Source organism: Maniola hyperantus, chromosome 1 (assembly GCF_902806685.2).
Source record: "Maniola hyperantus chromosome 1, iAphHyp1.2, whole genome shotgun sequence".
Lineage (NCBI taxonomy): Eukaryota > Metazoa > Arthropoda > Insecta > Lepidoptera > Nymphalidae > Maniola > Maniola hyperantus.
This window is the reverse complement of record NC_048536.1, coordinates 1,392,420-1,418,947: the sequence shown is the minus strand read 5'-3', so window position 1 is coordinate 1,418,947 and position 26,528 is coordinate 1,392,420. Positions and strand designations below refer to the sequence as shown.

Sequence of the window (26,528 nt, the reverse complement as noted above, 5' to 3'; positions counted from 1 at the left end):
TGTGTGCCTGTGATAGCTTAGTGGCTAGGACGTCCGCCTTCTAATCGAAGGTAGGGAGTTCTCTCATCTCTACCTCTTCATCTAGAGATGAAGAGGGTTCCTTGTTTGCTACGGAACCCTAAAAATGTAAGTACTATGGATTCATTGCCTTTTCAACTTGTTTGCCTAGCCTTTTACACATGGCCTATGCCCTTTACACCAAAACTGGGTAAAATAAAATTCATGTCTATTATCATTGAACTATTATGTAGTAAAAAAAAGATTTACAATCAAATGGTTACGTAGTAGGAATCGGTAGGTATAATATAACCGTCTGTTAGTACCCGACTGGCCGTCATGTTGTGACGACGCGTACTTTACTTTCTAAAACAGACCTAATACGAAACGTTCAATTCTCAAGTATAGCTTTTGAGTGAATTCGGAGGAATTTCTATAAAAATGTTGGTGGTTTTAGCTTTGGCGGTAGTTGGTGCAATAGTGGTGGCCATTTTCGTTATAGACTCGCTGTGGAGCGTTTTGGAATTGATAACCTCGTACCTCATGCCATACTTCATACCTACGGAAGTGTTACCCTTGTCGAAGAGATTTGGACCTTGGGCTGGTAAGTTTTATAACCTAATTTTAGGCCCATCATATGCACTAAACTGCTGAATCCTGTTTTGTTAAATTTTGTAATAGGTACGATCCCTTTTGGAGTTCAGACACTATTCTTCCAGGGTGTATAAATGTACACAAAATTGAACACGGGTTCAAGTATAATAATTTGGTGATGGTAGTTTGGTTAAATTGTGTATTCCTGTCCCTTAGTAAGTTGTGATAGCCTAGTGGTTAGGACGTCCGCCTTCTAATCGGAGGTCTGGGGTTCGATCCTGATGGGCACGCACCTCTAACTTTTCAGAGTTATGTGCGTTTTAATTAATCAAATATCACTTGCTTTAACGGTGAAGGAAAACATCGTGAGGAAACCTGCATGCCTGAGAGTTCTCCATAATGTTCTCAAAGGTGTGTGAAGTCTACCAATCCGCACATGGCCAGCGTGGACTATGGCCAAAACCCTTCTCACTCTGAGAGGAGACCCATGCTCTGTAGTGAGCCGGCGATGGGTTGATCATGATGATGATGATGACTGTCTTCTGGACAATTTTCTTCCAGGGTGAACAAAAAGGACGCAAAATTTAACACGGCCGACTTAATTTAGGTCATACGCACTAAACTAGTTTCGTTAAATTTTGAAATACTGTCCTTCCCTTTTGGAAAATCTTCTTCCGGGGGACAAAAAGGACAAAAAAATTTACACGGCTGAAAATTTTGCGAGTTTGCACCAAATAGTCTAGTTAGGTTAAATTGTGTAATACTATAGTTAGGTACCTTTTTGACAATCTTCTTCCAAGGTCAGGGTGGACAAAAAGGACACAAAATTTTACACAGGTTAATGAAAGTCAGGGAGTTTCTCTACGTGATCAAATCAGAAGTGAGGAGATCCGTAGGAGAACTAGAGTAACCGACATAGCTCAACGGTTGCGAAGCTGAAGTGGCAATGGGCAGGGCACATAGTTCGTAAAATCGATCGAGAATGGCGACCTCGCACCGGAAGAGTGTTAAAAGATCCCCCCATTAGGTGGACGGACGACGAGTCGCAGGAAGCCGCTGGATTTAGGCGGCGCAAGACCGTGGCGTCTGGAAGTCCCTACAAGAGACCTATATATCCAGCAGTAGACGTCTATCGGTTGATGATGTTGATGATGATGAAAGTCAGAGGTAGTTCAGCCCCCCAATTGTGTAAGAATAACCATTTCATGGCTATCGCAATCGTCAAGAAATTCTGCCCTTTGATTGGTTGATTCGCTGTTTACATTTTTTCACAGCCAATCAAAGGGCAGTACAGTTAGTACAAGATTGAACAATGCATTTATCGTTTATCGTTTCGTTTACTCCTCACGGTCAATGTTTACGTATTGTCCGGCAGTATGAGTTGGCCATAACAGTCAGTATTGGACTCATCGAGTAAAAGAAATAGTAAACGTGATGGTCCAACTCTCGCCACAATTTGTCTCTCTTACACGTTCGCAAAAAAAGGGGGACAGATATACGCTGCCATTTTGTTGAGTTTGGCATTTATTATTTCGTTTATTGACGTTTTTGACAGATTGACAATGACAGATTGACAGCGTGACAATGACAAACAAGTGACAGTCCACCACTTAGTCTATGGTGTGTGTGTCTATGGTAATTTGTCTAAGATCACTAAAAACCTCAAGAAACTTGTGTCCAGAGCCAAATTTTCATCAGATTAAAAAAAAAGTTACCGCTTTCTAGTCTGTTACTCTGTCATTGTCAGTAAAAAAATAAATCAAAACAAACCAACGAAACCAACATAACCTTTTATCATAACTGAAACTGAGAGTTGAGACTGAAACAAACGGAACAATCGCTTTAGTTTTAACTAGAAAACTGAAGTTTTACTGATTATTAGGTATATATTATTGTACGTAATACAACTTTGTAGAAACAACTTCGACAAGGAAGCTGACAGAAAAATAAGCTGGGCTGGGCAGCATTTGGAAAATTGCGTCAAGTCTTCAATTCGTCGATACCCCAAAGCCTAAAGACGAAAGTCTTTAATGAATGTGTCCTACCTGTGATGACGTATGGTGCTGAAACGTGGACACTGACAGTTGGCCTTGTCCACAAGTTCAAAGTCGCTTAGCGGGCTATGTTGGGTAACTCTGAGGGACAAAATCCGTAACAACGAAATCCGTTGGATGACCAGAGTGACTGACATAGCCCAACGAATTAGAAATCTGTACTGGCAGTGGGCAGGCCACGTCTGCCGCAGAACCGATGGGGCAGACGTGTTCTGAAGTGGAGACCGCGTATCAGCAAGCGCAGTGTGGGACGACCTCCAACCCGCTGGACTGACGACCTTAAGTAAGTTTACTCTCTCTCTTCGGATCACGCTCACATAATGTACTAATTACTAGGTAATACAAATCTCTTGATCTGAATTCTGACACATAGACAAGTGGCCAGGTTTGAAGAGTATAGTTAAATCATAACATAACTTCATATGTACCTACCTACTTAAATAATTACTGTCTACTAGGTACCTAGCATTAAATGAGTTCAGAAAGGGCTGAGCCATCATTAATAATTATATTTGTTAGAACAGTTTTGACTACTGACCGCTTGATAAATGACAACACATTTTAGACATAATCTTGTGGTACACTGAAGTTAAAGTTGCAATAAAACATCTAGGTAATCTATTACAGAAAGGCAACTCTTTAATAATCAATTCAGTTTTCTTTGTTTAAGACATGTAATTAAGTTCGGGACCTTGAGTTTGAGCTGTATTTTAGTGTATGTATAAAGGTTATCTGTCTATCTATCTGCTGGCTTTTTACAGCTCATCCGTTCAACCAATTTTGACAAAAGGTACAAAGATCTTTCATCCTGGGGATGGATATAGCCTATTTTTAAATAAACTAGGCTCTGAAAATCGAACAATTCCCACAAGATAAATGAAGTTGCGAGCATAAATTATTTAGTGTGGAGCTTTGTTACATGCTGGAGAAGGAGATAGGCTACTTTTACCCTTTAAATCAGCGCGGATAAAGTCACGGGCATCATCTACTTATTAATTAATATTATAAATAAAACTTAGACCTCATTAAGATAGATAGTAAAATAAGAAGAATAGTTCTTGTCTAATTAGCAATTTAAAAAATTAAAGATCAATAATTTCTATTTTTTCAGTGATAACTGTGGACCAGTTAGTTACGTTATGTTAACAGCCTGTGAATGACCACACCACCTGCCTAATCCACTTTGTTAGAAGAATGCAAGTTGATTTTGCTGCATCAAGACTACACTCTACAGAATCCTCATAAGTCATCTAAGTGGAGTAACACTGCGCAACAAACTACAGTTTTATAACAATATAAAAATTTAATAGTAAATAAAATGTTTTTTGTCTCTGCTTTTCTATTATGAACATAGTGTTTTTATAGCTAGTCATGCCATAAGATTCTTTTATAGGCATTTTAATTCATACCTACATACAACGGGCTAGCTTTTGAGACTTGCCGCCTTGATGGAGAAAAGAAGAGGAGATAGGGACGTTCCGGAGTCTCTGGATTCATCCATACAAAACGTGAGTGAGTCTCTGGCTGAAGGAGTGAAGGGGTTGACTTACCCCGCCGCCCCCTACCGAGGCTGTTTTAAGTCAATGACAATTTTATCAAAATTAAAAATCATTTAAAAAAGTATACATCCCCGGCGGAAAATCACTCCTTCCAAGGGAATGATTTCCCTCCCCTCCCTTTTACCTCAGCTACCCCCATCAAGGCTGCACGTTTCAAAATGTTCATACAAATAAACAAAATTGAAAATTGCCTGTTACGTTCTCAATAAGCTCATAATTAAAAAAATTGTGAGCTAATCTTTGAAGTGTTGAACCGATTTTGATGAGACTTGGTGCACAAACAGTTGGGGACAGTGTGGCTAATTCTGTTAGACGAGGTCTAAATGTATTGCTATCCTTTTCTGCAGTGCAGGGAGCTTATGAAAGGAACAGCAATACACATAAACCTGTCATTTTAATTTAGTTTTGATCATAGATTCCCGGAAATATCCAGGCAGGCAAATTCCAGGATACTTTTTAACTATTATTAGTATCATCTGAAAACTTACTTTTTTTAGGATGAAATAAAACAAATTAAATTCTTTTGTTTAAATTTAAATTAGATACTATAAGTAGGTAGGTATGCGTATAAGTATTTTACATCAGCTGTAAAATTCATAAGGTGTATTTAAGTAGGTACATCATAAACAGTTCAAATTATATAGGTATTCTACAAGTCTGATGACCCCCAGGTTAGTTGCAGTCTTGACTCTTGAATTAAGTTAGGTTCTAGTGGCCCTAGCTTAGGTAGCTGGAAGATAGGCAACATAATCTGGTAAGTATAGGTTAGGTACCATAGATGATCTGCAACCTGAAAATAATAATTTATTTTAGAAAAATACTTAATATAATAAGCTAGCTAAATTTGGTAGGTAGGTCCATTTCATACAAAATTTTACTAACTTATACCCTTCTATACTAGATTGTGCCCGCGATTTTGTCCGCGAGGACTACACAAATTTCAATTAGATAGATCAGTCAGTCAGCTTTTCCTTTTTTATATATAGATAAATTAAGTACCTACTTTCTTGTTTGTGAATGGATGCAAGTAATGGTAGGTAGTAGGTAGGTATTTTCTGTTATTGTATGTATGTTTCTTAATATACCTGGTAGGTAGGTACCTACCTAGGTTTCTATTCTGGTGAAAAAATGGGTTGATTTTATCAGATGTAGGTACCAACTTATATGTATAATTGAATCATAAATTAATGTAAGTAGGCACCTACTTAGTAGGAAATTTGAGCCACACGTTTGATGTACCTACCCATAAGGCTTAGAATAATATTATGTAGGTATTAGGTACCTAGGTATAGGTAGGTAATAAATTGTGCATATCTTACCTTTGCCTCAATGATCAAGGTGTGACATACTCTTTGTGATCGATCTTACAACGCTACAAGTAAATGCATTCTGCGAGCTATATGTATGGATGGCTATCGCTGCACAAAATGATTCATCCGAGATGCACTATTATCATTATCTATCATTTTAGCCTGTGGATGTCTGTCTTCTACATCCAATCATCGCTGCACAAAATGATTCATCCGAGATGCACTATTATCATTATCTATCATTTTAGCCTGTGGATGTCTGTCTTCTACATCCAGTCATCGCTGCACAAAATGATTCATCCGAGATGCACTATTATCATTATCTATCATTTTAGCCTGTGGATGTCTGTCTTCTACATCCAGTCATCGCTGCACAAAATGATTCATCCGAGATGCACTATTATCATTATCTATCATTTTAGCCTGTGGATGTCTGTCTTCTACATCCAGTCATCGCTGCACAAAATGATTCATCCGAGATGCACTATTATCATTATCTATCATTTTAGCCTGTGGATGTCTGTCTTCTACATCCAGTCATCGCTGCACAAAATGATTCATCCGAGATGCACTATTATCATTATCTATCATTTTAGCCTGTGGATGTCTGTCTTCTACATCCAGTCTTGAGGCATCCTCATTCAGCCACTTCACGTTAGGTACCTACTCTATAATATGAACGGTCCATCGGTCGGTACCCCACTAGGTACTTGTAGGTATGCTGTGGTACCAAATCTCAACTCAGTAGGAACGCAGGCATGGATTGTTCACTGCCACTTCAACTTGCTGGGTGGTTTCGACTATGTGAGAACCTGTTTCTTTGACGGATGCTCAACCAAGTACGACAGGCATGGATTGTTCACTGCCACTTCAACTTGCTGGGGGGTTTCGACTATGTGAGAACCTGTTTCTTTGACGGATGCTCAACCCAGTACGACAGGCATGGATTGTTCACTGCCACTTCAACTTGTTGGGGGGTTTCGACTATTTGAGAACCTGTTTCTTTGACGGATGCTCAACCCAGTACGACAGGCATGGATTGTTCACTGCCACTTCAACTTGCTGGGGGGTTTCGACTATTTGAGAACCTGTTTCTTTGACGGATGCTCAACCCAGTACGACAGGCATGGATTGTTCACTGCCACTTCAACTTGTTGGGGGGTTTCGACTATTTGAGAACCTGTTTCTTTGACGGATGCTCAACCCAGTACGACAGGCATGGATTGTTCACTGCCACTTCAACTTGCTGGGGGGTTTCGACTATGTGAGAACCTGTTTCTTTGACGGATGCTCAACCCAGTACGACAGGCATGGATTGTTCACTGCCACTTCAACTTGCTGGGGGGTTTCGACTATGTGAGAACCTGTTTCTTTGACGGATGCTCAACCCAGTACGACAGGCAAGGATTGTTCACTGCCACTTCAACTTACGGGGGGGTTTGGGCTATGTGAGAACCTGTTTCTTTGACGGATGCTCAACCCAGTACGACATGCATGGATTGTTCACTGTCACTTCAACTTGCTGGAGGGTTTGGGCTATGTGAGAACCTGTTTCTTTGACCGATACACTGCGCACATCACAAATTACGCCGCTGAACCAAATTTAAGTTACACAATCACGACGGTTAGCTTTGACTACCTTCCCAAACATTCTCCTTGCCTCCGTGGGCAAATTAAGGCACTTCACTTATTAAATTTCATCATTTTGTTTAATTATCAATAAGCTTTCACGCTTCTCTCACCGAGTATTTTTTGGTGAGTTACAATTCGACTATCGACTCGTATCCATAAGCGAAAATGACGTCATTTACTAGTTTTAGGACGTCAAACTTAGGACTCGTACTGCCAAATTACTCGATATTGGTATTGGTGTAGGTAAACGCAAACCATTCTCGATGGTGACGTAGTTATATGGTAATTGGTATCGTAAAGTTGAAAGCTATACTCGCAAACACTCGATCATCTTTAGTTCGCAATATTTCCGCTGTGTCGCTGCCTGTAGATGTATGGAAACAGTCGATTTCGACTTTGGTATTTTTAAAACTATGAAATCTTATACTAACTGTACAGAATTCTTGACGATTGCGATAGCCATGAAATGGTTATTCTTACACAATTGGGGGGCTGATCTGTAGATTTGATTGGGTGTGCGATCTAGGTCGTTCACCTTTGTGTCCTCTGACCTACTCACTTACTGTCACCACAGCTGTCACTATATAAAATTAAAGTTTAAAAATAGACTTTACAAAATATTAATACATAAGAATTACTACGACATTAAGGACTATGTAACGGATAAGGATATTTTAAGTTATTAACAATAATTAATTTGGACTTCTATTATGTTGACATTTTATTCATTACTAATATTTTGTTTTGATTGTATGAAGTCTATGTATAACTTGTATTTTAATTCCTGCTTATTTTTATGTTTTTAATTTAAGGTAATAATATTCAAACACCAGTTACGGTTAAATGTATAAGGCTCATCAGACATTGTTTCAACCTATTGTACCTGCATTTTATTGAATAAATAATTCATTAATTCATTCATATATTACGTATACTTATTATCGTAAAAGTGCAATGCTTATTACTACACACTCGATTGCACAGCTGGTAAGCAGATAATGTTTTTGTTTGGTGAAAAAAAAAGTAGCACATGTGTTACCTACGCAATCATTGCGCAAGTGTCGATTAAATTAAATATACCTGCCTAAATTATGAAATGTAGGTCATTGACTTATATGTTGTTTTGTATGGACAGCATGGCCACTGAACAAACAAAATGGCACCGACGTAGTGGTGCTATTAGCACCAATGCAACCTCAGTCGTTCATTAGTATCTAAGAGGTTCCAAAACCGTGAAAAATTTTGTTCGCTTGGGCATGTTTTGTCATTTATATCGATGATATAGGTATGCAAATATTTCGTTTAAAGATGTAGGTAGGGATGTATGAGTTATGATTAATTAATAACGAAACAAATTATTTTTTGGCTGATGCCCGCGACTTTTGAATTTTTCGGGAAAAAAAGTAGCCTATGTCACTCTCCAGGTCATCAACTATACCCATGCAAAAAATCACGTCGATCCGTCGCGTTGTTGCGACGTGATTGAAGGATAAACCAACAAACAAACACACTTCCGCATTTATAAGCGTAATAAGGTTTTTAGAATCATACCTATGTCACATAGAATTGCTACGAGCATATTATCATGGTTATTGCTTATTGTTATTGATCGAAGTAGTTGTAGACTCAAATGTGGCTCAAATGAAGGTCATTTAAATATTAGTTGAACACATAATTGTAAACGGGTTCTTAAGTGGAAACTGGTAAGGTAAGATCAGTTGCATGACAGGCGGTTAAAGTTACATTATGGTCAGAGTTAAACATTTTTTAAACATTGGTTAAATGGCACAAAACAATCAATCACCTTTAACCTTAATCGTTATACCGGAAGTATGAATAAGGAGGTACCTACTGATTTTTCGCAACTCACTTTGCTTTTCATTGGTGGTAACCGTAATATAACTTTAACTACCTGTTATGAAACTGACCATAATCAGCATGTTAAGGAATTGGTTTTAAAATTGCAAAAAAAAAAAAATGAATCAATCGCTGAAATACTAACTACTCAACTACCTAAAGTCTAAACTATTTATATTAGGCGACAAGTCGAGATGGCAATTGGGGTATGAGGCGGCGGGACTTAGCATTTAACAAATTGTTACTTCCCAAAGAGTTTACTAGTAGGTATAAGAACTATTTTATTACGCAAAACAAAACAGCAATATCCAAAGTTACGTTTTCTAAAAATCGGCAATTAGCAATTCGATTCAATTATAATTAGTGACGCAAATCGAAACTAACTAACTAATCGTGAAGGCGAATTTATTATTACAACCCAAACTTCATTCATTTTTTAGGGTTCCGTACCTCAAAAGGAAAAACGGGACCCTTATAGGATCACTTTGTTGTCTGTCTGTTTGTCTGTCTGTCAAAAAACCTACAGGGTACTTCCCGTTGACCTAGGATCATGAAATTTGCCAGGTAGGTAGGTCTTATAGCTGAAATTCGGGGAAAAATCTGAAAACCGTAAATTTGTGGTTGCATCACACAAAAAAAATTAAATTGTGGTCATGAACTAATAATTAGTATTTTCAATTTTCAAAGTAAGATAACTATATTAAGTGGGGTATCATATAAAAGGTATTCACCTGTGCATTCTAAAACAGATTTTTATTTATTTTTTTGCATCATAGTTTTTGAATTATCGTGCAAAATGTCGAAAAAATACGACTGCAGTACGGAACTCTCGTTGCGCGAGCCTGACTCGCACTTAGCCGGTTTTTTTAATAGATAGTTGCGAATCTTTTGTCATCAAGGATATCCAATCTGCGTTGCGGTTGATTATTGTTATCCTAAAAAGGTACCTACCTACCTACCTAGTAGCTAGATTATACACTTAAAATATCCTACCACATTGCAAACCACAATTCGAAATGCTTGGAAAACATAATAATCATCAAGTTACAACGTATGACGAAACAAAGAGTATCTACCTACCCGACTGCCACAGAAGATGACAATTATTGTGTAAGATTCACCACACACTGGCTTCTGTCACGCAACTAATAAGTACTTAATCATTGCTTCATTCGAATTTCTTATGATCCTTGTTCCGTACCGCAAAAGAAAAAAGGAACCCTTATACGATCACTTTGTTGTCTGTCTGTCTGTCAAGAAATCTATGGGGTACCTACTTCCCGTTGACCTAGAATCATTAAATTTCGCAGGAATGTAGATCTTATACATAAGGGGCAAAATCCGAAAAAAGTTTTTTGTGGTCACCTCACAAGAAAAAGTTTAAAATGTGTTCATGAACAAATATGGCTATTTTCAACTTTCAAAGTAAGATGCAGGTTCGATTCCTGCCGGTTACGCAATTTTTGATATGTATTTAAAATTATTTCAAAGTAAGGTTACCTACTATACCAAGTGGGATATCATATGAAAGGGCTTTACTTGTACGTACTAAAACGGATTTTAATTTATTTTTACGCATCATAGTTTTTGATTTATCGTGCAAAATGTCGATAAAATATGTTTGTGGTACGGATCCCTCGGTGCGCAAGTCTGGCTCGCACTTGGCCGGTTTTTTATTGAGCCTAATTTTAATCGTTCACCTTTAAAAGAAATAGACTTTGAAATTGCATAGATAATGCAAAGATATTAAACCGGTTAGGATGACATTGAAATTGTTGTGATACGAGTTGCAACTTGCAACATTAGGTAAATCGATTATGTACACTTCATTAAAAATAACGTTAGGTACCAGGTTCTAATCATCATCATCATCATCATGATCAACCCATCGCCGGCTCACTACAGAGCACGGGTCTCATCTCAGAATGAGAAGGGTTTTGGCCACAGTCTACCGCGCTGGCGATGTGGGGATTGGTAGACTTCACACACCTTTGAGAACATTATGGAGAACTCTCAGGCATGCAGGTTTCCTCACGATGTTTTCCTTCACCGTTAAAGCAAGTGATATTTAATTAATTAAAACGCACATAACTCCGAAAAGTTAAGAGATGCGTGCCCGGGATCGAACCCCCGACCTCCGATTAGAAGGCGGACGTCCTAACCACTAGGCTATCACAGCTTCGATCACACACACACAGGTTCTAAAAGTAGATTGTTAAACGAGAGTGAAAGCCACCCTCTTGCACCCGAGACTACCTACTATAACCCACCCTCAAAGCTCTAAATAAAATTCAAAGTCCTGACTGACTGACTTATATATCAACGCAGAGCCTAAACCGCTGGTCCTAGAGACATGCAATTTGGAGAGTCTGTTCTTTGTAAAGAGTAGGTATCCACTAAGAAAGGATTTTTCGAAATTCCCCCTTTAGGTATGACAGTCTGTCTTTTTTAAAGTTACATCGATGAAAATTAGCGTTTAGGCTTTCGGTTATGAATAAAAAATACATTTTTCACGATTTTCGAAAATCCAAGGGGGTTAAATAGGGGATGAAATTTTTTATGAAAGTCGGTCATTTTTCAAGTTATCTTCATAAAAATTGATATTTGGGTTTTTGGTTACAAAAAAAATACGTACCTACCTACCTACCTATTTCAGGGTTTTTGAAAACTCTTTCCTCACCCCGATTTTCTAAATTCCACCCGAGCGATTTTTACAAATTCAACCCCTTAGGGGTTGAATTTTTAAAAATCCTTTCTTAGCGGATGTCTTCGTCATAATAGCTATGTGCATGCCAAATTTTAGCCCGACCCGTCCAGTAATTTGAGCTGTGCGTTGATAGATCAGTCAGTCAGTCAGTCAGTCACCTTTTCCTTTTATATATTTAGATTAGCAATCATGCCCATCGCTTGTCGCTGCATATATTGTCTTCAACTCGTCTTCAAGGTGTTCGAGTGCGCCTCAAGGGATCGTCGGTCGTCGGCTGCGCAAGCGCCACTGTTTGTCGCAACATGACATTTGGCTGTTGCGCAACTGCATTCGTTCGATCCCACGGAGCCATTATATCGCTTTCCAAAACTGGGGTATGGTTCCAATGGGTTACTCTTACTGGCTACTAACTGCGTAAGAAAGTCTCCAAAAATCGAACTTTCGCATAATTTGGGTGCCACATACCGATTTACATAAACTTACACAAACTAAATAACATTAATAATAATATAATAATAATAATGTTCTTTATTTCAGGCAAAATGTACCCATATTATTACAAAAGTCAATAAAATTATAAATAAAATAAAAATAATTAAAATCTACAATAAATGTAATAACAAAAATAAGTACAATAATGTATTATTGTATAGTATTTCTATCTAATATAGATAATAATTGAACAATGAACCTAAAACTAAAAACCTTAAAAAATATTATAATATTTAAAAATATAACTAAAATATATTATTAAAAGGAGTCCCTTCAGGCAAGGTTCCGAAGATACTGGGAGCGTTCCCCCTTTGAATAGCTAGGCTAATTCTTTGTCCGAGGTAGCTGCCAGCTCTTCGGTCTCCTGTTATGTCGACTGACTAACCTATTTCCTAACACAAACTTAAACGTTATCAATTTATCATAATAATTAATATGGTTATCATAATCAAATTATCATCAACTCAACCATTAGATTTTTAACAAATTTTTAGTTCTATGTTCTTTTATTATAGTATAGGTATTGTTTAATAGTGTGTCCGTTACTAACTTCGTACACGTCCATTACTAATAAGTGCATTTGTACACACTTTTTTTTGGAGAGTGACTAGTTTTATTCATGGCTTGTATTACTTTATCAATTATTGTCATAATCTGTTTTGTGTGTCCAATAAATAAATAAAATAAAAAAAAACCCATCACTGACCCTTTGGCAGGTAGCAATGTCTTGAAGGGAAAAATCCGAAAACCGAGATTTTATGCTTACATCACAAAAACATATAAAAAATAGTAATTTTTGTACGATGGTGCGGAACCCTTCGTGTGCGAGTTCGACTCGCACTTGACCGGTTTTGTATTCAATGTGCGTTTTTTATAAAGAATATTAGCCCTGTTAATTATGACTAATATTCCCCTTTCCCCTCCAATTAAGCATAAAGCTTGTGCTAGGATTGGGTAAGACAATAGTGCAACGGGTGGGGTTTGAACCGTCAACCTTTCGGAGTTTATTCCGATCCTTAACCGTTGAGCTATTGAGGCTGTGCTAAGCAAATGTGCGAATTTACCATCGCCTAATTTAAACTTATGTTTTTCCAGTGATAACCGGCAGCACGGACGGTATCGGCAAGCAGTACGCGCTGGAACTGGCGCAGAGAGGCCTCAACGTGGTGCTGGTCAGCAGAAACCCTGACAAGTTGAAGAGCGTCGCTGAGGAGATCGGTAGGTATCTAACGTATCTGCAAGCAGTACGAACGAACTAGTCTGCTAGCTCGACGATCAACGGCGTTAGATCGTCAAGCTAGGAGAAGGTATAGGCGAAGATTCACCACTTTTGGGGAAGCTTCATAGTCTTGATCACCGCCGAAAAGTTGCCGGCCTATCGGTGTTTTACGGGATATATTTCGGAGAGTGTGCTCAGGAGCTGTTCGATCTTGTCTCTCACCTTTCTACCACCGTACCGCAAGGCACCGGGCTAGTTTCCACCCCTATGTCGTCAACATTCCATCTTCGCGTACGTAACGCTTTGCGTCATCATTCCTTATACGCATGGCTAGGGTCTGGAATACTCTTCCGAGATCAGTGTTTCCTGCCAATTATAATCCGGGTATATCTTTAAAACAAGAGTGAATATGCACCTTCTAGGCAAACGCGTCCCATCTTAGGCCACATCATCACTTCCCATCAGGTGTGATCGTGGTCAAGCGTGCGCCTATCCATACTTCCATACTTTAATATTATAAATGCGAAAGTGTGTCTGTCTGTCTGTCTGCTAGCCTTTCACGGCCCGTCCGTTCAACCGATTTTGACGAAATTTACAGCGATAGCATGCATCCCGGGGAAGGACATAGGCTACTTTTTATCCTGGAAAATCAAAGAGTTCCCACGGGATTTTGAAAACCTAAATCCACGCGGACGAAGTCGCGGGCATCATCTAGTAATGAATAAATAAAAAAATAAGTAAGTAAAAGCCAAACAAAAATTCAACTACATAGGTTTTATATGAAATGATATAATACGTCATAATAAGTAGGTAAAGGTTGTTTATTAAATTGAAAAAGGTCTTTGTCCTTGAGTTAGAATAAAAATGTTAAACGCCTCAGTGATTTACACGGAAATTCTTACTGGTAAGTAGGTATGTACCTACGTTATTACCGGCGAATTAATAATTTGTTTTTATTATATTCAGCTACAAGTTCACGCGGTTGGAATTGAAGTTATGAGCTATTAAATATCACTTGCTTTAACGGTGAAGGAAAACATGAGGAAACCTGCATGCCTGAGAGTTCTCCATAATGTTCTCAAAGGTGTGTGAAGTCTACCAATCCGCACATGGCCAGCGTGGTCGACTATGGCCAAAATCCTTCTCACTCTGAGAGGCGACCCGTGATCTGGTGATGGGTTGATCATGATGATCAGTGGCGTGCACAGGAGTTCAAGCCAGGGTATGCATTTAGGTATGAACTTATTTTACGGCAGGTTATAATGAAAAATAAGCATTGATTTATTACAATGAGGGTAAGCAGTGCGTTTATGCTTCTATGAGCTGCACGCCACTGATGATGATGATGATATGGGTCGTGACACTTAGGGCTCTGCCTGAAAATCAGCGCTGCAGTAGTCAAATACTGCAGCATCATGCTGAGGCTGTAGCCCTTTCAGCTCAAACAAGACACCATTTTTGTTCTTAGTACTTACGAGCTCGTAGTTTTAAGTTTACCTAGTTTTAGCTTTTTAATTTTTAACATTTGGTTTATGTTTTGTTTTTGTTTCTTGTTTTGTGAGCTGAATAAACTTTTATTTATTTATTTTTATTTATTTATTAGATGATGCCCGCGACTTCTTCCGCGTGGATTTAGGTTTTTAAAAATCCCGTGGGAACTCTTTAATTTTCCGGGATAAAAAGTAACCCTATGTCCTTCCCCGAGATATAAGCTAGCTCTCTACCAAATTTCATCAAAATCGGTTGAACGGTTGGGCCGTGAAAAGCTAGCAGACAGACAGACAGACAGACACACTTTCGCATTTATAATATTAAGTATGGAATGGATTTATATTTCTATATGATGTTCCAGAAAAGCTTCACAGCGTCAAAACGAAGACGATCGTTGCGGATTTTACCAAGGGACCCGAAGTGTACCAGCACATTGAGAATGAACTCAAAGATGTCCCCATTGGAATACTGGGTACGTAAACTTAATGATTTTTAGGTATACAATTATACATACTTAGTTCGACGCGTCTGACCTACGATTCAAGTGCGAGCTCGCGCAGGTATTATTCCACGCGCTCGTGTACTGTGTACGAATGTAGCACTCACACTAATGCAGATGGCGAACGCGGGGTGTGGCGCGGCGCGTGGGCTGGTGTGTTTCAGCCTTTCTATATAACCTTTCTATAAGGATATGCATTTCTCGCACCGGAAGACGCAGTGTTGGAAGACCCCCCACTAAGGTGGACGGGCGACATCAGACGAGTCGCAGGGAGCCGCTGGATTCAGGTGGCGCAAGACCCTGGCGTGTGGAAGTCCCTACAAGAGACATATGTCCAGCAGCGGACGTCTATCGGTTGATGATGATGATGATGATGCATTTTTTTATTTTCCAGTGAATAATGTTGGTAAGCAATACGAATACCCGATGGCGCTATGCGAGCTCCCCCTCGCGGAGGCGTGGGAGATCATCAACATCAACGTGGGGGCTGTGACGTCCATGACGCGCATGGTGCTGCCCTCCATGGTGGCTCGGGGACGAGGGGCTGTGGTCAACGTGTCGTCAGGCTCCGAGCTGCAGCCGCTGCCGCTGATGGCGGTGTATGCAGCTACTAAGGTAATTATCTGTGTGTCTGTCGGAACACGGTCGGACATCGATATGAATGCAGGAGCTGTAGTCGATAATGCATTTTTTTTTAAATAGAGATGTGGGTGGGTCACCTGATGTTAAGTGATTACCGCCGCCCATGAACATTTGCAGCACCAGAGGAACTGCCGATGCGTTGCCGGCCTTTTAGGAATTTGGGTTTAATGAAAACTGTCTAAGCCCGCTTCTATCTAAGACTGCATACAACAGGGGCCCTACTACCATCGCTTAAAGTAGTAATGTTTTTTTACATTTTCATACAAAAGCTGTATGAAAATGTCAAAACAATATTGAAACCCAGGTGAGATTGCAATCAAGGGCTAACTTGTATCTGAATTTAAAAAAAGTGCGAGTCAGGCTCGCGCAACGAGGGTTCCGATTACAGTCGTATTTTTTCGACATTTTGCACGATAATTCAAAAACATAATGCATAAAAATAAATAAAACTCTGTTTTGGAATGCACAGATGAAGCCCTTTCATATGATACCACACTTGATATACATAGTTATCTTACTTAGAAAATTGGAAATAGTAATTATTAGTTTATGACCACAATTTCATTTTTTTGTGTGATGTAACCAATGATATTAGAAGAAAAAGAGGATGTAACCACAAATTCACGGTTTTCAGATTTGCCCCCTAATGAGGCCTAATGTCTGCTATAAGACCTACCTACTTGCCAAATTTCATGATTCTAGGTCAACGGGAAGAACCCTGTAGGTTTCTTAACAGACCGACAGACAGAGAGACAGACAACAAAGTGATCCTATAAGGGTTCCGTTTTTCCTTTTGAGGTACGGAACCCGAAAAACCACCACCAGCTTTGCTACACTTCAACAATTTCTATCATTATGTTTCCAGGTGTACGTCCGTAACTTCACGTTCGCAGTGCGTGAGGAGTACGGCCCGCGAGGGATCCACGTGCAGCACCTCTCGCCCTTGTTCGTCTCCACTAAGATGAACACCTTCTCGCAGAGGCTGCTGGACGGCAACCTGCTGGTTCCAGATGCAACCACGTACACGCGCAACGCGATTTGCACGCTCGGCAGGGTGCAGACTTCCACCGGGTACTGGCTGCATGGAATACAGGTAGAGTCTAGAAACTTGACATTTTCCATGTAGGCTTCTTTATAATGTAGATTTTTAGGGTTCCGTACCTCAAAAGGAAAAACGGAACCCTTATAAGGTTACTTTGTTGTCTGTCTGTCAAGAAACCTGCAGGGTACTCCCCGTTGACCTAGAATCATGAAATTTGCCAGGTAGGTAGGTCTTATAGCTGAAATTCGGGGAAAAATCTGAAAACCGTAAATTTGTGGTTGCATCACACAAAAAAAATTAAATTGTGGTCATGAACTAATAATTAGTATTTTCAATTTTCAAAGTAAGATAACTATATTAAGTGGGGTATCATATAAAAGGTATTCACCTGTGCATTCTAAAACAGATTTTTATTTATTTTTATGCATCATAGTTTTTGAATTATCGTGCAAAATGTCAAAAAATACGACTGTAGTACGGAGCCCTCGTTGCTATTGGCCGGTTTTTAGATTTAGATTTAGACCTACATCAAACATGTCACAATCTGCCGTGCAATGGCGTACTTACAATATTAAAGTATAATACATTATAATTTAAGTATAATCATTGCATACAATAGAATACGTAGACGGTAGACCTGAAAGCAAGGATTTTCAGAATTCCAGTATTTCATAAAATGTAAGTAAGTAGGTAGGTATCTAAAATGATGGTGCAGCACACGCGACCGAAAGTAATGTACATCGACCATTAGACGGGGATAGCAGATTTGTAGAGCATCGTCTCTGTCATTGAGACCGACAAAACGTCATATAGGTATGAGTGACAGAGACAACGCTCTACAAAGCCGAAATGTCATTCTAAAAGCCGATGTACTGTAAGTAAGTATATTTTTTCTTTGTTTCAGTATTTCTTCATAAAATTAGCACCGGAGTGGCTGAGAATAAAAATTGGCGCACACATGAATAGAGGATTTCGAGAAGAACACATGCAGAAAGTTAAAATTAAGGCACAATGAGTAGATATAATATTAGCTAATGGACTAAGAGCCAGTGCGTGCCAGATCTTCGTTATTTTATAAAAGGAGATAGTTTCTCTACGTATTGTCCCTAACACAGAGAGGAACGATCAGCGACTATGAAGTTTGGATCATGGGGGCTTTGAGAGATTTCAGCTTATAAAAGTGTAAAAAATTTTAGTTACGTCAAAGTATAAAGTCAATTTTTTTTTATAATTTCTTCGAAATAATATTAGAAAATAATCACGTCATGCATTGCCACACTTAGTATCGTGGCAACCCCCTGCCAGACACCCTTAAACTTTTGAACTTTAAACTTTCAGCTTTTATAAAATAACGAAGGTCTGGCACGTGCTGGCTCTCTCTCTATAAACCCTTAGTACAAATTTGTTCAACTAGGTTTATTGATTCCTAGATATTAAAGGTAATGTGGTTAATATTAAAAATATGTAAATAGTAATTTGAAGCTTTTTCTATGAAAAGTTTACGAGATTATTTTAGCGTTTAAACTATCGTAAGTGATTTCCATTATATAATATACTTCATATCTCTCACCCGGCTATACTCACGTGTTTAATCGAAGTTAGCCCAATTTTAATACGCTGTCAAAGTTGCTCGACCGAAATCGTGTTGGGTGTACCTACACGATTTCGGTCGAGCAACTTATTATTTACTAGGGAGAGAGATATTATTTACAGTCAAAGTCAAAGTCAAAGTCAAATGATTTATTCAAAATAGGTAATAAATTACTCATATTGATGGTCTGGTATGGTGTTAGATTTGTAAGATATAGTGGTGATAATTATTACGCAAACTTAAAACTAAAGCTACGAGGGTTCCAAACGCGCCCAGGTCTGAGAAGAGCCCACAACAAACTCAGCCGGGTATTCTTTTTATTATCACCACTTTACAAAATTATTGAAACTTATTAGAACTATCACAAAGTCGTTAAGCAACTCATTCCCAAGCTTGCTCATCATTTAAATAATCCTTTACATTGTAATGGGATTTTTCAATTAGTTTACGTTTTATGAAAACTTTGAACTTGTTGAGAGACATCTCCAATATGTCTTCTGGAAGCTTATTATAGAAACGTATGGAATTATGAGCAAATGAATTGCTAACTTTACTAAGCCTAGAGGCGGGCATTACAAGTTTATTTTTATTTCTAGTATTTATATTATGACAGTCACTTTTTTTTTAATTTATTTATGTTTTTATGTACGTACAGTAAATTTTCAAAAATATATTGATTATGCACTGTCATAATTTTAACTTCCCTAAATTTAGTTCTCAGCGACTCTCGTGGCCCCATACTGTATATGGCTCGAACAGCCCTTTTCGCAAGATTAAGTATATTAATTTTATCTTATCATTCCTGTTCGTTAAGATTTTTTTGTAACCTATGTTTGTCAAGATTTGAAGCAATTTCACAATGGAATAATTCATGATTCAATGTAGATTCAATAGAATATCCGCTATATTGTAATATTTGAATTCTGATATAGTTCTTGCATTTCACGAAGGCGAGTGGCTCATGCTTGTGTTTAAGTCGTATCGATACAAGTAAGGTGAAGTAAATGTGTGCGTTTGCGAGCGCTGGCTCTCGACTGATTGGTCAGACATGTACGCAAACTTACGCAATGTCCATGTATACGACGTAACCACAAGTAAAGTTCACTCGCCTTCGTGAATTGCAAGAACTGTACGTGTTAACGTGAGTCATAATAATAATTTGTTATTTTAATTATTAAAATGTACTTTGTGATATTGTATAGTTAAGCAATTTCAAATATAAAATGGTGTAAGAGTCGTTTAGATTATTTTATTGCCATATATGATATAATATTACTAGCTGATGCCCACGACTTCGTACGCGTGAATTTAGATTTTTAAAAATTCCGTGGGAACTCTTTGATTTCCGCACGCAAATTTTCTACGTCTGACGTGAAAATGACGTCATTTCGATTTTAATGAGACATGGTCCCAGCGGAATAGCAATTTGCGGGACTATGACTAGATCTGGCTTGTGGCATAACCTCCATAGTTCTACGTCTCGGCACGTTCTACGTACAAATCTCCTTGGAGAATTCTGTGGTACAAATGGTAAATCTATGGCCATGACAGTTTTATGGCAGCTTGAACAAAATTCATTTTAAGAGTTTTACTGGCAAAATAAAAATACGTTGAGTGATTTCAATAAGATGTTAAGATTTAGGGATTTCGTTACTAATGTGAGAAACAGCATCGGGAAAAGCAAAAGGGCTCGCTTGGCACCCAGAGATGTTGAGTTGCCACTCTTGAACCAGTCCATCGAGGTATGCGTCTTCTCTTCATCATCATCAACCTGTAGACGTCCACTGATGGATGGTCTCTTGTAGGGACTTCCACGCGCCACGGTCTTGAGCCACCTGAATCCAGTGGCTTCGTGCGACTCGTTTAATGTCGTCTTTCCATTTAGGGGGAGGTCTTCCAACGCTATGCTTTTCGGTGCGAGGTCACCATTCTAGCACCTTGGCACCCCAACTTTTTCGAACTATGTGCCCTACCCATTGCCGCTTCAGCTTCGCAATCCGTTTAGCTATGTTGGTTACTCTGGTTCTCCTACGGATCCTGCTATTGCAGTCCACAACACAACTACCTTTTTATGGCAAGAGTATGTGTGCGCAAGCATGTCACTAGAAGAATGCTAAGTATGCATGTGGAAGGAAAAAAGAGGAGAGCACGACCAAAGAAAAGGTGGATGGATTGCGTGAAAGAGGATATGCGTGAAAAAAAATAAAAACCGACTTCGTTACACAAACACTAAAAATTGAAAAATAATTTAATTTATTACCGAATATATTATGTATACAAGAGTTAATATAGTTCCATAATAATATTTTTGGGTTCCGGTGCCAATTAGCTTTAGCTGCGCGAATCGTCTAGACTTCATATTTTTATAGGACACCACCACACCTCCACATGGCACCTCATTGGCACCGACCCCAAAAAATATTATTATGGAACTATATTAACTCTTGTATCTACACTAATATTATAAAGAGGAAAACTTTGTTTGTTTGTTTGTTTGTTTGTTTGTTTGTTTGTTTGGTTGTACTGAATAGGCTCAAAAACTACTGGACCGATTTTAAAAATTCTTTCACCATTCGAAAGCTACATTATCCACGAGTAACATAGGCTATATTTTATTTTGGAAAAAAATAGGGTTCCGTAAGATATTTGGGTTTTTCGGACACAAGGTGTAAAAAATCAACCAGAAAAGTTACTTATTTTGCGTACGCTGCCTAAACTATAAAAGATAGAACCATAAAATGTTCTAATTAATTGTAGATCTTATAAATATCTACAAAAAAGTCCGCGACACACTATACCCATCTATGTCGAGTGAGGCACAGCAACCATTTTTTATTTAAAAATCTTGAATTTTTTTTGGACTACATTTAAACGCGTTTATTTTACTCATGCTATTAATCCTTATCAAAATAAATGATTTCATCACTAAGAACAGTTTATGGAGATAATATTTGGTCTTTGAATGATTAAAATTGGACGTTTGGTTTTGAAGTTATGGCGAAATTAAAATATTACGATTTCTGCTGCACGGCCCGTTGTATTATCTACACTAATATTATAAAGAGGAAAACTTTGTTTGTTTGTTTGTTTGTTTGTTTGTTTGTTTGTTTGTTTGTTTGTTTGTTTGTTTGTACTGAATAGGCTCAAAAACTACTGGACCGATTTTAAAAATTCTTTCACCAGTAGAAAGCTACATTATTCCTGAGTGACATAGGCTATACGGGATCTTTAAAAACCTAAATCTACGCGGGCGAAGCCGCGGGGATCAGCTAGTATTATATAAAGAGGTAATGTCGTTAAGTTTGTTTGTAGGGGGTAATCTTTAGAACTACTGAACCGATTTTAAAAATTCTTTCACCAGTAGAAAGCTACATTATTCCTGAGTGACATAGGCTATACGGGATCTTTAAAAACCTAAATCTACGCGGGCGAAGCCGCGGGGATCAGCTATATTATATAAAGAGGTAATGTCGTTAAGTTTGTTTGTAGGGGGTAATCTTTAGAACTACTGAACCGATTTTAAAAATTCTTTCACCAGTAGAAAGCTACATTATTCCTGAGTGACATAGGCTATACGGGATCTTTAAAAACCTAAATCTACGCGGGCGAAGCCGCGGGGATCAGCTAGTACATAATATATTCGGTAATAAATTAAATTATTTTTCAATTTTTAGTGTTTGTGTAACGAAGTCGGTTTTTATTTTTTTTGTAAAAAAATTTTATTTCACAATTTTTAGTGGCTCCATGGAATTATGCTATGACTGGTTAAAAATCTACTGTTTACTAAGCTATTACACTGATCGCGAGCAATTTACTCTTATCCGTTGAGGAGTTCCAGTATCTATCTTCGAAGATGTTCATCAGATCTTCACCAAATTGAAATGGGACCAACTTTGAAGTATACCCTTTCAAACAAAAAAAGAATTTCCAAAATCGGTCCAGGCGTTTTCGAGTAATCGGGGAACATACATAAAAAATAAAAAATAAAAAAAAAAAAAAAAAAGATTCCGACGAATTGAGAACCTCCTCCTTTTTTTGAAGTCGGTTAAAAAAGGGGTGAATAATAACATTGACGAATGACGGAAGTGAGTGGAAGAAGAAGACACGTTGTGCGGACACAACTGAGTTCTGAACACGACACGACTGATTTCTGAAAGCTTGGAAAGGGGAATCTTAGTCGTGATTAACATGGCTGATATTAAATAAACACGCGTTAGTCAGTACTCATACCCGTTATTTTCGCAGGAGAAGTATAGTTCACATTGGAGTGTGTCGTACTGCCACGATTCCATACTGGCTTTACCGGACAATCCTGTCTGGAACTTTTGTATTTGTGCATCTGTGCTCATCGGCATCATCATGGTGGCTCTGGACATGGAAGCTCACAAACTGCTGGATATCTTCGATATCATGTATAACATGTTATATGGATTCCATGTAGTTGCCCTGGCATTCTGCTTCATGTCTGATCCTATGGCGAGTTTGGACCTGTGCACATTATGTTAGTAATTTTCTTTTTCTTTCTGCGTCGTTGCTTTACTGGCTTTTCGGTTGTGGATTAAGAGCTTCATGCATTAGAATGCAGGTCATAGAGGCATAAAAGCACTACTTACCTTTGTTGAAATAGCACATTGCTCATATTTTTCACTGTCCTGCCATAAATCGGTAATGCATACACTGACTCCAAACCCTGTACACGCCATTCAAGTCAATTTTAGCGTTGCCTTGTGCCTCTAAGAGTACGTAAAGCACTTCTGAGAGCAGGTCCTGTACCTGATCTTCGGACAGTTTGGAAAATAAACGTCTTTTTTTCTTTTGTTTCTTTCTAACTGTAACTTTGGCGCCATTTGTTCTGTTTCAGTGAGTTTCCTCGTGGACGTATTTACGTTTAGTCACTACATAGTGGACAGGAGCACGACGAATATATACAAGCTCATTTGTTACTATTTACGACTGCACAGAGCGTTTAGGTATTTTTGTAAGTACGAGTACTTACACATTTTTTCTGTGTTGTTACTTAGCATTTAATATTGCTGAGGGTCAAGAGTAATGATCTCTTTCGATTAATCCCATAATGATGGGGGTTTCTTGGAGTATAGATAATGCCGTGACCTTCCAGATTTTACTATAAGGACTTCGTAAATCTTAGGTTTTCCATTTTACTGTATACCTACTCCTACTTAATATTTATTTACTTAGGTACCGTACTTCGGGCTATCACAGTAACATATTATTATAGATGAAAGTATGAAAAGGTCCATCCAACTATTTTTCAATCAATATCAATCAAAACCATCCAACCAGTTACGAAATAAGTAAGATTAATACTTCGTCGTTTCATAACTGAATCATTACTGAAACTATAACTATAACTAAATATTCTTGAATCTTAATTAATAACTAGTTGTGAAAAAATTTTTACAAAAAAAATAAAAACCGACTTCGTTACACAAACACTAAAAATTGAAAAATAATTTAATTTATTACCGATTATATTATGTATACAAGAGTTAATATAGTTCCATAATAATACTTTTTGGTGCCGGTGCCAATTAGCTTTAGCTGCGCGAATCGTCTAGACTTCATATTTTTATGGGACTCCACAATGGCACCTCATTGGCACCGACCCCAAAAAATATTATTATGGAACTATATTAACTCTTGTATACATAATATAATCGGTAATAAATTAAATTATTTTTCAATTTTTAGTGTTTGTGTAACGAAGTCGGTTTTTATTTTTTTTGTAAAAATTTTTTATTTCACAATTTTTAGTGGCCCCATGGAATTATGCTATGACTGGTTAAAAATCTACTGTTTACTAAGCTTTTACACTGATCGCGAGCAATTTACTCTTATCCGTTGAGGAGTTCCAGTATCTATCTTCGAAGATGTTCATCAGATCTTCACCAAATTGAAATGGGACCAACTTTGAAGTATACCCTTTCAAACAAAAAAAGAATTTTCAAAATCGGTCCAGGCGTTTTCGAGTAATCGGGGAACATACATAAAAAATAAAAAAAAAAAAAAAAAAAAAGATTCCGACGAATTGAGAACCTCCTCCTTTTTTTGAAGTCGGTTAAAAACGAAGTAAGTACCTAGTATTAATCTTATTTCGTAGCTGGTTACGAAAAATAATTACCGATGTGGATGAAAGGAATGAAAATGAGGGTAGATGGTACTAAAGTGTTATATGTCGTTAATCAGGGATGTTGAACAACTATACTCTGAAGGGAAGCGTGCTGGGCACTGCCCTGAAGTATTGCTACTTGTTCCTCGTGCTGCGAGTCACGTTCGTGCTGTTCTGGCTTTACATAGATGAGGTACTCCATCCTTCTTCCTTCTAGAATATTTGACAACCTCCCTGGTACAGTGGAAAACTCTGTGGTCTTAAATGTGTAAGGCCCAGATTTCCAGGCAGGGGCTATTTGGAAATTTATAATTTCTAAATATGTGCTGGTCCGTGGCTATTTCCACCCAACCGGCAAAAAGAGGCGCCAAGTGATGAAGCGTTCCGGTACGATACCACGTAGAAACCAATTAGGTGTGTGGGTTTGGAGAGCCTCAATAGCTCAACGGGTAAAGGACTGAACTGAAAACCGAAAGGTCGACGGTTCAAACCCCGCCCGTTGCACTATTGTAGTACCTACTCCTAGCACAAGCTTGACGCGTAGTTGGAGAGGAAAGGGGAATATTAGTCGTTTAACATGGCTAATAATCTTTTTGAAAAAAAAAAAATTGGTCTGCAATAACTGCCATACCCCAGGTTAGGCCGCTTCCATCTTAGTTCATCATAATGACATTATCACCTGGTGAGTTCGTGATCAAAAGCTATGTGCAGTACGATTCATACTTAAATGCGCCCCTGAAGTTTGCGCACGACGTTGCGCACCACACACATTTTGGGTGTCCGGGGAAGCGGGGAGGGTAACTGCACACGTGTCCCAACTTCACGCAGACGCATTTAAGTTTGAATCGTACTGTATGTACCTAAACAAACAAAAGATCATGGTCTATGTATCAAGCCAGAATCTGCGTAGATTAAATTCATTTTATCAAGCTACCAGTTTTTACCAGAAAACGTTTTAGAAATCCATCGCGTTCTTCGACTTATACCTACTCAAGTAACATGTCGCGTATGCCACCAGTTACAAACTCAACGTACTGAGGACTCCTCGCACGCAATGTCTGAACTGAAGCAGAAGCGTCCTGAGGACTTGGCAGCCATGACGTCCCACGATCAGATCTCACGTCGATTCCTCTACGCACTTTACATCGTCAACAAGATCTTTATACCAATTGGGTAACACTGGTTTTATGATACGTACTCGAGTATATTCAATTGGTCTTCCTTTATCCTCAGTTGACATACTCTGCATCTCACAGGCTATGTGGCAATTTTTCCTTAAACTGGGGCTCAATTGCGGTAGAGTGACAGCTACAATGTCACGATCGCAATCACCTCTGATTGGTTGACGCTCGCTCTCTATTGGCTACAGGCATAGTTGCAACAAGAATACCACAAATTCAGCCAATCTCAACAATTGATATTGTAATAATGATTGATGCAGGTTTTACAAAATCGCCCTACTGGTGTACATTATTCAAAATAGGTCACATGAAGTTATGGGCTTTACTCTACGTATCTATGCTCTACATAAAACAATTACAAAATTTGATTTTGGGTGACTTTGGTAACTCGATTCATGATCATGATCAACCCATCGCCGGCTCACTGCAGAGCACGGATCTCCTCTCAGAGTGAGAAAGGTGTGGCCATAGTCTACCACGCTGGCCATGTGCGGATTGGTAGACTTCACACACCGTTGAGAACATTATGGA

At 38.4% G+C, this 26,528-nt stretch overlaps 3 protein-coding genes across 3 annotated transcripts in view; 2 read left to right on the top strand and 1 right to left on the bottom strand.

The window, feature by feature from the left end:
* The window catches only part of LOC117984634 (sodium/potassium-transporting ATPase subunit beta-2-like), a 176,072-nt gene that overhangs the window by 2,289 nt on the left and 147,255 nt on the right, over positions 1 to 26,528 (bottom strand). The gene's annotated exons all lie outside the window — the stretch shown is intronic.
* LOC117983887 (inactive hydroxysteroid dehydrogenase-like protein 1) lies at positions 318 to 19,923 on the top strand. The gene is made up of 6 exons (XM_069500930.1): positions 318 to 601; positions 13,298 to 13,420; positions 15,274 to 15,384; positions 15,806 to 16,026; positions 16,919 to 17,146; positions 18,000 to 19,923. The coding sequence occupies exons 1-6, from the start codon at positions 439 to 441 to the stop codon at positions 18,108 to 18,110; spliced, it is 957 nt and encodes a 318-aa protein (XP_069357031.1). The 5' UTR covers positions 318 to 438; the 3' UTR covers positions 18,111 to 19,923.
* Positions 23,061 to 26,528, top strand: part of LOC117989674 (uncharacterized) — a 31,239-nt gene continuing 27,771 nt past the window's right edge. Inside the window, exons 1-4 of the mRNA XM_069498552.1 lie at positions 23,061 to 23,187; positions 23,548 to 23,664; positions 24,894 to 25,009; positions 25,835 to 25,989. Of these exons, the coding sequence (XP_069354653.1) occupies positions 23,061 to 23,187; positions 23,548 to 23,664; positions 24,894 to 25,009; positions 25,835 to 25,989 (515 nt within the window). The remainder of the gene's footprint in view (positions 23,188 to 23,547; positions 23,665 to 24,893; positions 25,010 to 25,834; positions 25,990 to 26,528) is intronic.

Coding starts and splice junctions, on each gene's coding strand:
- LOC117983887 (XM_069500930.1), top strand. CDS start 439: ATGTTGGTGGTTTTAGCTTTGGCGGTAGTTGGTGCAATAGTGGTGGCC. Junction 602..13,297: donor GAGATTTGGACCTTGGGCTG/GTAAGTTTTATA, acceptor ATGTTTTTCCAG/TGATAACCGGCAGCACGGAC. Junction 17,147..17,999: donor ACTGGCTGCATGGAATACAG/GTAGAGTCTAGA, acceptor TCTTTGTTTCAG/TATTTCTTCATAAAATTAGC.